This window comes from Heterodontus francisci, chromosome 37 (genome assembly GCF_036365525.1).
Source record: "Heterodontus francisci isolate sHetFra1 chromosome 37, sHetFra1.hap1, whole genome shotgun sequence".
In the NCBI taxonomy this organism is placed as follows: Eukaryota; Metazoa; Chordata; class Chondrichthyes; order Heterodontiformes; family Heterodontidae; genus Heterodontus; species Heterodontus francisci.
In genome coordinates this window covers 27,355,356-27,367,516 of record NC_090407.1, presented here as the reverse complement: position 1 = coordinate 27,367,516, position 12,161 = coordinate 27,355,356, and the positions used below count along the sequence as shown (strand labels likewise).

Sequence of the window (12,161 nt, the reverse complement as noted above, 5' to 3'; positions counted from 1 at the left end):
GGAATGGAAGATTGTTCCTTTAAATTTACTAACTCGGATTTGCACTACGGGATGAAAAGAGTCTTGTATGAAATGTGCTTGGGGCAGGCCTAGTGTTTGAGTCCAATGCACAAAATTGTTCACAATTCATCAGTAATTGGCAGTCTCACTCTTGGGGCAATAAGTAGTTAGTGTGGTAAAGGGAATTATCACTAGGTACTAGGTGGCACTAAGTCTGGTGTTGTTCTTTAGCAGTGTGAGGCTGCTTTACTCTACATCTAACCTACACTAGAGAGCTAAATGGGGAGTACATGGAAAGGCAATACAGAAGGAACGTTACCCTGCATTTAACCAGTGCTGGGAGTGCTTAATGGGGCAGTGGGTGTTGGTGGGCTGTTGCAACATGGAGAGCATGAGAGCCGAGTGAGATCCTGTTCACACAGATGCACTGTCTGGCTGGAATCACTGAATAGTGATCAGGAGTCGAACTCAGAAAGCCTAGAGATGTTCAGGCCTGGCTGTAGAGCTCTGTTGCCTTCCCAGTGGTGATCAGCTAACTCAACACAGAGCAGGGATCGAACCTGGGATGTTCCCCGAATGCCACAGCAGCAGAGCATTTTAATTTTTGTTTTTTTTTCTGAAAGATTTCTCCATTGTTTGACAAACTCTGGCCTGACCTGAAACCCCCTGATAATGCTGAACTGCAGTTACACTAAAGTCTGGGTACTGTCAGCTGAGAAAGAGCAGGGCTTTAGCTCAGCTGAGGTTAAAGGTGAGCAGTCACACACTGATCAATGTTTCTGTTTAATCTTTACACAGGAGTGCGAGTCAGTCCGTGTCACTCAAGGCAACCGTCTATCATCTCAGATGCCTCGGTGCTTGAAGGTGAAAGGTCGTCCACACCAAGTGACATCAACTCACCGCGACATCGGACACACTCTCTCTGTAATGTAAGAAACACTTGTGGGATCACTGATCTGTTCTACGTTCAGTAACTGGGCAAATCTCTGACCGCACGTACAGTGACCTGCTCCAGTTAACCATAGGGATCAGGGAGCCCGATGCAGGGTACTCCCAGTTTTAAAATAAATGATGGTAAAATTGGGAGCTCTGAGAGTTTAGCTCCTGCAAAAGATGTTCTTTGGGAGCACCACCTCAATCCACTTGCTCTGTAGCTCCTGAAGGTTCAACTTCTGAAATTCAGGCTGGAAACTGCTTCCGGTGAAAGGAGCAGACCCGCCATAGTTATTAGTTCTGGCTTCCTCATGCAAAGAGGATCATTTTGACTTTGGATGATATTGAATCAGCCACCCATTACAGGTGAAGTCAGGGAAGTGATGTAAAACGGCCTACGGAATTGTTATCATCTGTTTTACACAGTCACGCAAAGTCAAAGTCTATGTCAGAGTCCATACACAAAATTTATGGGAAATTAAAAAGACAAACCTTTTTTTGTTTGTAGTAAAACTGTCAAATTACAATGAAGCTAATTTTTTAATTTGAAGGCTATTTTTGTGTTGAATGGATTGTGCAATGGACTGTGGACGCTCTTGGTGATAACCTGCACCTGAGACCCACAGTCATCACAGCACAATTATTAATTTTCTAACATGACTGCATCAAGAATGTAGAGTACACGGGCAGCTGCTGCTGATCCTGGTAACAAAAACAAAGGAAAATCCTCGCATTAAACAAACAGATAGAGAAATAACGACAGAAAATGCTGGAAATACACAGCAAGTCGGACAGCATCTGTGGAGAGAGAAACAAAGTTAACGTTTCAGGTTGATGACCCAGCATCTGCAGTATTTTGCCTTTGTATAGAGCAGAGAAGGTTAAGTGGAGGTGTGATCAGAGACGTTTTTGATGGTCAGTAGGGAAAGACTATCCCCTCTGGTTAGGGAGTCAGTGATGAGGGGCCATCAATTTAAAATTAGCACTAAGAGAATCAGGAGAGGTTAGGAGAAATGTATTTATACAGAGAGGTGATGGGGCTTGGAATGCTTTACCACAGGGAGTGATTGAAACAGAGATCATTGCACCTTTTAAGAGTTAATTGGAAGGAGAGGAAGATACAGGACTATGGGTGGAGCAGAAGGCAGTGATATTAGTTTTTGATTGCTCAAGCAAAGACCGGCGTAGACACAATGGGCGATTGGCCTTCTGCCATGCTCGCAACTCCAGTTGTCAGCTCTGTTCCCAGAGCTTGATTCCGAAGCTACAACATTGTCAAATCTTTTTGATTACATCTCTCATCTTGCTGCAGGACTCCCATTACTTATCTTACATTTAAATAAAACAGCAACAATCCAATCCCTTCTGTGATTTGTCTGTAACTTTTCCAGGAATCCAATTCTATTTATAAAGTTAATTTAACCTCTTGATTAGATTACAGTTGGAACTCACTCTTCTAAAGAAAAGCTGTCTAAACTCTGGTCTCAGAAACTCACATTTCCCCCACCCTCACATTAATATGTTTCTGTTTCATAGAATCAGAGAAAGATACAACACAGAAGGAGGTCTTTCAGCTGTCCGTAAAAACAACCCAATTAGTCCCACTCCCCTGCTCTTTCCCTATAGCCCTACAAATGTTTCCCCTTATATCCAATTCCCTTTTGAAAGTTACTATTGAATCTGCTTCCACCACCCTTTCAGGCAGTGCATTCCAGATCACAACAATGTGCTACATAATTATTATTTTCCTCATGTCACTTCTAGTTCTTTTGCCGATTACCTTAAACCTATGTTCTCTGGTTACCAACTCTCCAGACACTGGATTTCTCTCCTCTTTTCCAGTCTGTATCTGGTTACCTCATCTAGTGCAGAATTGTGAGTAACTTTGAACCCTAGATTATTGACCAAATTCCATTTGCTTTTGGAGGTGTCTCTGCATTGATTCTAACCTAGGACTCGAGGCTGAATGAATACGATGGGTACTGATAAAATTAATGGAATATTTTAGGTTGAACCTTCAGTCAGCTCTGCCCTTCCATCTCTTGTTCACTCCCATGGCTTTGAAATTTTTCTACTTCTTTCACCCAATGTTAGTAACCGTGCCTTCAGCCATCTAGGCCCTAAGCTCTGGAATTCCCTCTTTAAACCTCTCCACCTCTCTCTTCCTCAGATACCCCCCTCCTTAAAACCTACATCTTTGATCAAGCTTTTAGTCAACTATCTTAATACCTTCTTCTTTACCTTTGTGTCAGATTTTGTCTGATTACACTCACGTGAAGCACCTTGGGATGTTTTCCTCTGTTAAAGGTGCTATGTAAATGCAAGTTGTTGCTCATCTTGCCAGCAATGCCCACATCCCGAGAATGAATTTTTTTTTTTTAAATCAGCCTGGTCCTAGATATCTTTAGTCCCAATGTGGAGACTATGATGTAGGAGAAGTTAAGTTCTTTAAAAGCCAGTTGCATAATACTCCCACCATCAATGCTACAATATAAACTTAAGGAGGTGGATGCTGCATCTCCAGAGGTGCCCAATTGTTCCTTGTTTCAAAAACTGCAAAAAAGGTGGAGCTGTTTTCCATTGGGCTCCCCAGTGGCTCTGATTGGAAGCAGCAGTGTGTTGGCCAATGTAAAAAGGACTAGTGCAGCATTCATTGTGATGTCCATCTCTTATCTAACATGTTTGTAGCAATCAGATGTCAGTGTGCCTGACATGATGAAGTCCAGCATTCAAAACAGAATTTATCCCCACGGCAGTTTAGGGTTCAGTTAATAGCAGCGCAAGATGAATTTTATTTCTTGGCAAATTTGAACATGCTCCTGTTAGGAATCTTCTCTCTCGCTCCCTGGTAGGTTTTTATGTTGAAAGGCCCCTTCTTTGCTGCCAGTGTGTGAATTTGAATGGTTGTAGAGCAGTAATGGCCAATAGTCAAACAGTAGCTTACTTCAACTCAATCCGCACACTTGAGAGAAGCATGGTGTTCCACCGATTGCTCCATTGCTGCCCAGTGTGGAGGGGAGCTGTACAGACCAGGAAAGTGCCAGATTCAATCCCTGGTTTGTGCTGAATCAGCTACTCTTAGGCAAAGCAGCAGTAAAGGCGTTATGATTGGCCTTAGTCCCATTCTTATCCCAGGAGTACTATCAGCTAGGGCTCCCCCTCCTGACAGCCAATGAGCCCTTGTAGGAGAACATGGACATTGGGTGAGGACAGAATTAGATTTGGCTGCATTGATCCCCATGCTTGAATAGCCTGCTGACACATGGCATGGCAACTTGAAGAAGTCCTGGAAAGTAGCCAAAATCCCACCTTTAGGGGAGGAGGGGTGAAAACTCACTTTTGTTTTCACACTTGACAGCTAGAAAAGAAGCAACAAATAAATATTTTTGTTTTAATGTTTCAGTCTCTCGAAGACCTAGAAGAACAAAAGAGGAAAAAGAAGAAAGAGAAGCTGGTGTTTGGCTCCATTTCGCGAGTGTTTGCCAGGGGCAAGCAACGGAAATCCCTGGATCCTGGCCTCTTTGATGGTACTTCTACCGATTATTACGTAGAGGAAGATGCAGATTGGTGATAAACAGCCATCCAGTCACAGCATGTGTGGTGTGTGTGTGTGTGTGGTGTGTGTGTGCACACGTGCTTGTTGGGGGCATGTGGGTGTTTGTGTGTGCAAGTACACGTGTGTGTTCGTTAGGTGTGTGCATCTCTCTTTTTAACCTTGAGAAATATGTGAGCCCTGGGGCTGGCCCAGCACACTCTGTAATTAATGTGTATATATATATACATATATGTATATAAAAATCTGTGTGGATAATGTCACCTGTGAATCTGTGGAGGGACATGGCTGTGTTTTAATCTTACTGATACTGGAACCCTGAAGGACAGCTGTGTACTGTATCTGTAAATAACTGCAATCGTGCACTTTGTGCTTCTTTGTAAGGTATTTTCTCCTGTTTGTTAGTCCCATGTCCCAGTGTGTGTTGTGTTCCATCAGTTTGACAATTTAATAGAACTTTCTTATTTCAACTGGACATGCTCAAGATCTCCATCTCCTTTAACCCCACCCCTCCGTTCACCCGGAGGCTCAGCTTCCAAATCATAGAATGAACTATGAGTCAGTTGATAGTTTCTATTGATGCATCACATTCATCGGCTGAGCATGCTCCATCTGGAATAATGAGAGGGTTCAGTAAAGAGACCGTGACCTGTCATTATAGTCCACAGCACGTCAGATCCACCTTGCTAACAATTGGCAAAAAGAGAGCAACCGCAAAATTACGGGGATCGTGAATGGTGTACGTTGGAAAGATCTGTACAGAGGCAGGGAATTATGAACTCTCACCACAGGGCAAGACTGTTGTGCACTGATATCCGGGATCTCACTGCAAAATATCTCCAAGCAACTCTACAACTCACTTAAGTATCTAACATACCGTCGTTCCCTGAACCATCAGGTGAATGTTCCTTTGATAGTTTTTTGGGGGGTGTGACAGAGGAATTCCACAGAACAGCTACAGGCAAGGGTTAAGACGCTAACGGTCATTGGCCCATGTCTGGATTGTAATCCCATCCTTGACAGATGCCTGGTGTTGTGTGCCACTTGCCATTTCTAGTGGTCAGTAGTATAGTAAGACTCTGAACATTGAATCCCTTTTCACGTAAAATCTCCTTTCCACCGACAAACATTTTGTCACCTCAGTTTCCTTTCCAAGGGATTCAATTGGATTTTGGTATCTGCATTGTAGACCACTCAATACAAGAGCAACAGTCAGATATTGAGGCACTGTTCTTGAGAATTCTGCACTATTTTAGCTTTTTGAAGTGGCATTGAAAGATATTTTGCGTTCTATGGTGAAATGCAATGCAGCCCATTTGGCAACAACAAGTCCTGTGAGCCCATTCATTTTAAACAAGGCTTCCTCAGATACCAAACACTAATCTTCACAGCTGTCACCGAGTGCTTCTCCAACATATGTATTTGAGATCCTAGGTGATTCCCTCCATGTGGGTAAGTAGCTGGACTCCAGCCAGTGTCTCCACACGGTGACGAGACCAAGATGAGGAACTCTTTTGAGGGGACTCTACTTTCACTTGATACTTCTCCCTTCTTGTTATTTTGTGATTCAATGCTATCATAAGGTATATCCCTTCAATTAGCATTGGCTACAGGAACCACCACAACACTATCTCCCACTATAACCATGCAGAGACTCACCAATAATCACCAAGGTACTTAACAGAAGCTAACTGTGAATTGACATCCATTCAGAAAAGTTGGTCCATAAATTATTGGGTGCTAAGATAATTCAAAACCTTGCTTACTAAACATAGCTCTTATTACATGTATGCATCATCTAAAAGTATAGCCCTGGGCTGCTTTTTTGTGAAATTGCCGTAATACCAGAAAAGGGAGCTTTTCAATCTGCGGAGCTGTAAGAAATGGACCACCACTTCCACGGCCCTGGAAACAGTGAGATTGTTCTCTGTCTCTGTCACTACTGTGGGTTCTCATTGCACTGACAGCACTGCAAAGAAACCAAAAATTACATAAACTATTTAAACCATTTCAAAATCCAAATGATTCAAGTTTTAAAAAAAAACTAAATTTGAGATTAAAAATTGTGAATATTTAAATATATATATATTGGCTATTGGAACCTGCAGACGAACCTTTTGATGGGGAATAATCTGTTCCAAATATCCTGCATATGTGGGTCAAGCAAAGGGATACGGTCTCTTTAAAGATTGTCAAACTGCGAGTAATGTCAAACTAACACACCACCATCATATGGGGAGCTGTTGAAATACAACACCCCATCTTGCTTTGCAAAGGGAGCTGTCAGAATTGGAGAACTGGTGACATCACTTCCTGTTGGAAGAGCAGCTGCAGGGCTTAACTCGCATGGGATGTTGGACATTATTTTGTAAGTCTTGTCTTTTATTTTCTAAGGAGACAGTTTTTATTCCTGTTAAGATGTTGTCGAACTTACAAGTTATTTCAATTCTACTCTGCCTAAGAGTGGTTCAGGCCTGTCCAATTTGTGAGGCAGCCTTCACTTTAAGGGAAGCCTGTATCTCCTAAAGAATTCATTAAGGTGTCTGCCCCTTGCCTTTTAAAGGCCTGGGTTCAAATCTAGGCAGCTGGTCACTCAAGTCTGAGAAGTACAGAAATTCTGGAGAGGGATGGAACCCTTCCCCCAGGAGTTGTCAGGTGGGAGAGAAAGATTTCCTGCCTCATGGGCTGTGGGAAGGGTCAGGTCACCTGTTTCATGATTTGAGATGTGGGGAGGGAATGGTCTCCTGCCCCAGTTCTGAGAGGTACTGGACTGAGACTGCAAAGGATTGGAGTTACCCATCTCAACTCTGACAAGGTGAAGTGTATTAATACATTGAGATGGTTTCCCCATGACCACACCTCCTCACTCTCTGTCAAGCAGTTCAAAAGAAAAATTTCTTGGAGTAGAGTAAATCACACGTTAACTCATAAACCTTCAGAAGGGCTGTGCGGTTACCTCTGAGCCTGGCATCTGCGTGTGGTGTATGGCAGTGTACTGGAGTTTGAAATCACTTGTAAGTTCGACATCTTTTTAAAAGCATTCCCATTCACTCGGGGGTTCTTTTGTTTTTTTGTAAATTAGGTAAAATAATGCTACCAATACTGAAAGAAAATGGATTTATTTAAGAAACTAAATAGAAAATTTATGCTGGGCAAGTTTAGAGTCAAATTGTTTTATCCCCGCACTGTGAATGCTACCAAAAGCTCAGCAGTGCGGCTTCAGTTGCAAGCAAATTAAAATAAAACCTATTTTAAAATAAATGGCACATCTTCTCTGTGGTTTCCTCCATCGAGGTGTAAGTCACTATAGCAGAGCGGCTCACAGGGTGAAAGACCAAAGAACTTCTGTATTTGTCTTCAGGTGTTTGTTATCTTTATGCCACAAGTTTCTCCCCTCCTCTCCTGGAGAAGTTGGAGATTCTCCCACAGGAGCTGAGTTGGTTATCAGGTGCCGCGATAGAGGTCTTCAGGATAAATGAAGAGTCATAATGAAGTAAATAGCAATAAGATTTGTTGTTCATTTCGCAAAACAGAAACAAGAAGGCCCAAATTTAAGATAATTGCAAAAAAAATCAAAGGGGAGGTTAGAACATTTTTTTTTTCACTCTAGGCAGTTAGAAAATGGAATTCTCCACCACAAATTGTTGTCCAAGCAAAATCCATAAATCCATTTTTAAAAAAAAAATACATGTTGAAAAAGAGAAATAGAGTATGTGGACCAAGTAGGAGATTAGGATTCAACAAGGAGGCCATGTGGTGAAAAACACTGGCACAAATTTTCTGGGCCAAATAGCCTGTTTCTATTCCAGAACATTCTATAATGCTATAATTATAATTCTATAAAGGATTTTGGATAGAGTTCCAAAGGCACTAGCACCCCACTGGCACCTTGTCTAAGTGGACATTCTTATCTATCTGTATAGTTTAGACTGAGTATTTAACATGGAAAGCATCGCTGCTGACTCTGATCCTGCCCTATCTCATCTACAGCAGCAGTAATGAACCATAACTTCTCCCATTGTAAAAAGACCACCGAGATAGATTCCTCATGATTTTCCGCAGATCATAAGCGGAACATGCAGGATCCTTTGCAAACACCCATGGGTGGGTAATGGCAAGTACAGACAACACCCATCCCTCTAATGGAACCTCGTGAAGCTGGCCTGCATAGCAGGAGTCCATTCCTTTGTGTGCGCCCCAAATTCTCAGTGCTATAAACTTGCTGAATGGGTTCGGTGCATATTCAGACAGGGTGCTATTTCATTTGTGTATCTTGATTCTGGGAATTTGCATGGATGTAGATTTCATTCAAGTAACGTTTTAACCTTGATGCCTGTGCAACCCTTCATCAATACAAGGTTTCTTGTAATTTCAGTAAAAAGAATTTTAATAACAAATCATTTTTTTTTAGTTCGGATTTATAGAGCCATAAACAGACAGGATCAAGGCGAGGGAGGGAACAGAGCAGTCAGGAGTAGCCCATTTAGCTTGTCAAGTCTTTTCTGCCATTCAATTAGATTATGGCTGATCTGCACCTTGGCTACCATCTTTGTGTCATTCCCCTTGATACCCTTACCTAACAAATTAATCCATCTCAGTCTTGAAAACTTCAACTATCCTAGCAACCACAACCTTTTGGGGTAGAGAGTTCCAGATTTCTGCTACCTTTTGTGTGGAAAAAGTGCTTTGTGATTTTGCTTCTCAATGACCTAGCTCTAATTTTAAGATTAAGTCCCATTGTCTAATTATATCACTTCCCTCCTAATTTCTTTTGTTCCATTCCCCCAGTAGCTTCAGTGTGCTGTATTGCAGCGTAAAGGCCTGCTTGGGTCTGCAAATGAGACCCAACCCAAGCCCGACAGGACCCCATCCGACCCGAGTCCTTCCATTTTTTTTTTCCCGACCCGACCATCAGTTAACCTACCTTCCGTTTTTCACTTTGTTCCTTACCTGCACAAGCTTAAAATAAGAAAAGTAAGAAAACTGCCTTTAAAGTCCAAAAAGTAAATTAACATTAGAGTCACTACCTGAAGTGGTGATAGAGTGTCCAACCCGGTCTGACCCGACCCAACCCAAGCCCGAATGCTGGACCCGGAAGTGCGACCCGAACCCGACATATGTCGTCGGGTCCCGTCAGGTTCAGGTCGGGTAAGCAGGCCTTTATTGCAGCGTCTACATTCACTGCAGTCAACACAGGTAGTGTCTTAAATTGACCTGAGCTGTCCCAATCTGGATTCAGGAGGTGTCACAGAGCCCTTTACAATGCTCATGCTCTCGGATATAACATGGCAGCGATTCTAACAATTGCTGCTTGTTGAAGTGCTCATTAGCTTCCCAGTTCCTACTTTGGCTCCCAGAAACTACATATCTCAAAGTTCCCTTTCAGTTGGAGGATGAGGTCTTTGAGTGGACTGGGGTCCACTGTGACTATCCAACCACCCCTCCAACCCATTGAGTGACAGAACTAGCAATCACTCTGCACACTTTTACAACACTACTTTTCTACTCAGGTGCTACAACAGTATAGTTTATTTTTTCTTTTACTGTTTTAAGCCACTAGCACCCAATGTCCTAAAACATAATCATCAGATAGCCCAAAAACCTAGGCAAATGTTCAGGTCACCGCTTGGTTCAGATGCTGACACTGTCAACTGAACCAAGGATTTAAACTTTGCTGCAGGAGTTGAGGATAAAATCTAGATTGACTTTCTCGTGCTGTACTCAAGGAATGTAGCATTATTGGAGGGTGCCATCTTTTAGATGAGAGGTTAAACAGGGGCCCCATCTGTGTGCTCTGCTAGTTCAGGTGTATGTTAAAGATCCCATGGTACTATCCAAAGAAGAGCAGGAAGCTAGCATTTACTCCTTCAACCAACACTGCCAAAAGCAAATTAGCTGGTCGTTTGTATCATTGCTGTTTGTGAGATCTTGTGCATCAAATGGCTGCTGCATCTGCTAGAAAACAACAGTGACTGCACTTCAAAGTAATTCATTGGTTGTGAACTGCTTTGAGATATCTGAGATGATGAGGGCCTATGTAAATACAAGTCTTTCTTTTTGACACTCAAATATGTCTGGACTGACTCGTTCACATTTGCTAGTTGTGCCCTCAAGTCCAGCCCCTTCCAATAAAACTTAAGGAAACTCTCCTTTTGAGAATCCAAAGTGCTAAAGATTTAATGCTGGGAAGCTCATGTAGACAATCGGCATAAACTGCGGGCAAGACTTACCATACAGCCTGATTTCTAAGGCAGTGACTTGTTTCAAGTTCTTTCATCTGTATCTTTGCTTAAAGCTGGAGGTCAAGACCTATAGCGTTATAATCGTTTGGCTGTTATGTCTGATTTGAACATTGATACTAATTAACAGCATGTTCTGATAACATGCTGTCTTCATTCCAAGTCCCAGGAGCAACATTCCAGAGTTTCTGCTAAGCTTATTCGTGGTAGCGAATTCCACTTTCATTAAAAAATGTAGCACAGGCCTTTGAGATATTGAGAAAGGTATAACATCTTAGATCTCTTCCCCACTGCACGCCAGATACAAACTCTCTGATAAAAGCTGGGCTGTCAGTCTATGAAAGTACTTGACCCCTTTAAATACTGGTATTGATTCTTGTTTGTGGGGCCCCTGGGGGGAAATTAGAGTTTTCGATGAATTTTCTACTCATTAAGGAGAAACTGATGTTTGTGCTGGTGAATGGAGCATTCAATTACAGATACACAGTGACCGCATCAAGCACTCCAAGGTCAGGATTAGTACAGATTAGATGTGGAGTAAAGCCCCCTCTAATGTGTATCAGCCCAACCTGAGGAGACCAACTCCTACTGCACCTGTGTGACATTTTTCCATTTCCCACACCTGCCATTCAGTGGCCACCCTGTGTGCTAATATAGTCATGAATTGAAGGCAGTTGTGGGCTGTAGGCCCACAGCCTGGGTTGAGACTGCCCAAACCAATTCACATGAAGACTTGGGTAAGAACTCCACTGCTGGCCCATGGTAGGAACACGTACTGCATAAGTGTAAATGTTGGGCCTGTGATTTCCTGTTCATTAAAATAGATGGATGGAAACTCATGGTGGACTAGATCATCACAAAATATGATTCTGACATCCACTGGGAGTACAGAAGGAGAATTTTTAACCCCTTATGCCCAGTAAAGGAGACCTTCATCTTATCTGTCAGTCTGGGCTGATTTGAATCCAGATGCCAAGAATGATCAGTTTCTAATTTACCATGCAGTCCCTTGAATTGTGAACAGCGTGACTGCCAGTCCTCCTCCATCCCTTCTCAATGATTTGCTGATGCTTTATGGAGATGAGAGTTTCAAATTCAACACATCGAACCCAATTAAATTAAATGCTGCTTTCCTCATGTCTTTTCCTGAAGTGCTGCACACAGGTATCAGATGAGAGGCAAGCTATTCTCAGTCAGCTGTCCATCTATGACCATCACTCGCAGTCACACAAACATGACCCAGGGGTGACCTTCCCTCCCACACTGAGAAAGTGCTTTCTTTCAGCATCACCCCACAGCCATGTGCAGAAGCTGACCCCCATCACCAGAATAACACCAGAGCTTAAAGGGTTAAATTATGAGACCAGATTCCAGAAATTTGGCTTGTGCTCCCTTGAGTATAAAAAGGTGAGGAGTGATGCAATAAAGGTGTTTAA

The 12,161-nt window shown here is 42.6% G+C and overlaps 1 protein-coding gene across 2 annotated transcripts in view; it reads left to right on the top strand.

Annotated features, from left to right (window-relative positions):
* The window catches only part of LOC137352210 (kazrin-like), a 528,676-nt gene extending 520,867 nt beyond the window's left edge, over positions 1 to 7,809 (top strand). For both annotated transcript variants that reach the window (XM_068017431.1, XM_068017432.1), the window contains 2 exons: positions 799 to 929; positions 4,337 to 7,809. In XM_068017431.1, coding sequence (XP_067873532.1) covers positions 799 to 929; positions 4,337 to 4,504 — 299 coding nt within the window. In that variant the 3' untranslated portion in view covers positions 4,505 to 7,809. The remainder of the gene's footprint in view (positions 1 to 798; positions 930 to 4,336) is intronic.
* Positions 7,810 to 12,161: the final 4,352 nt, after the last annotated feature.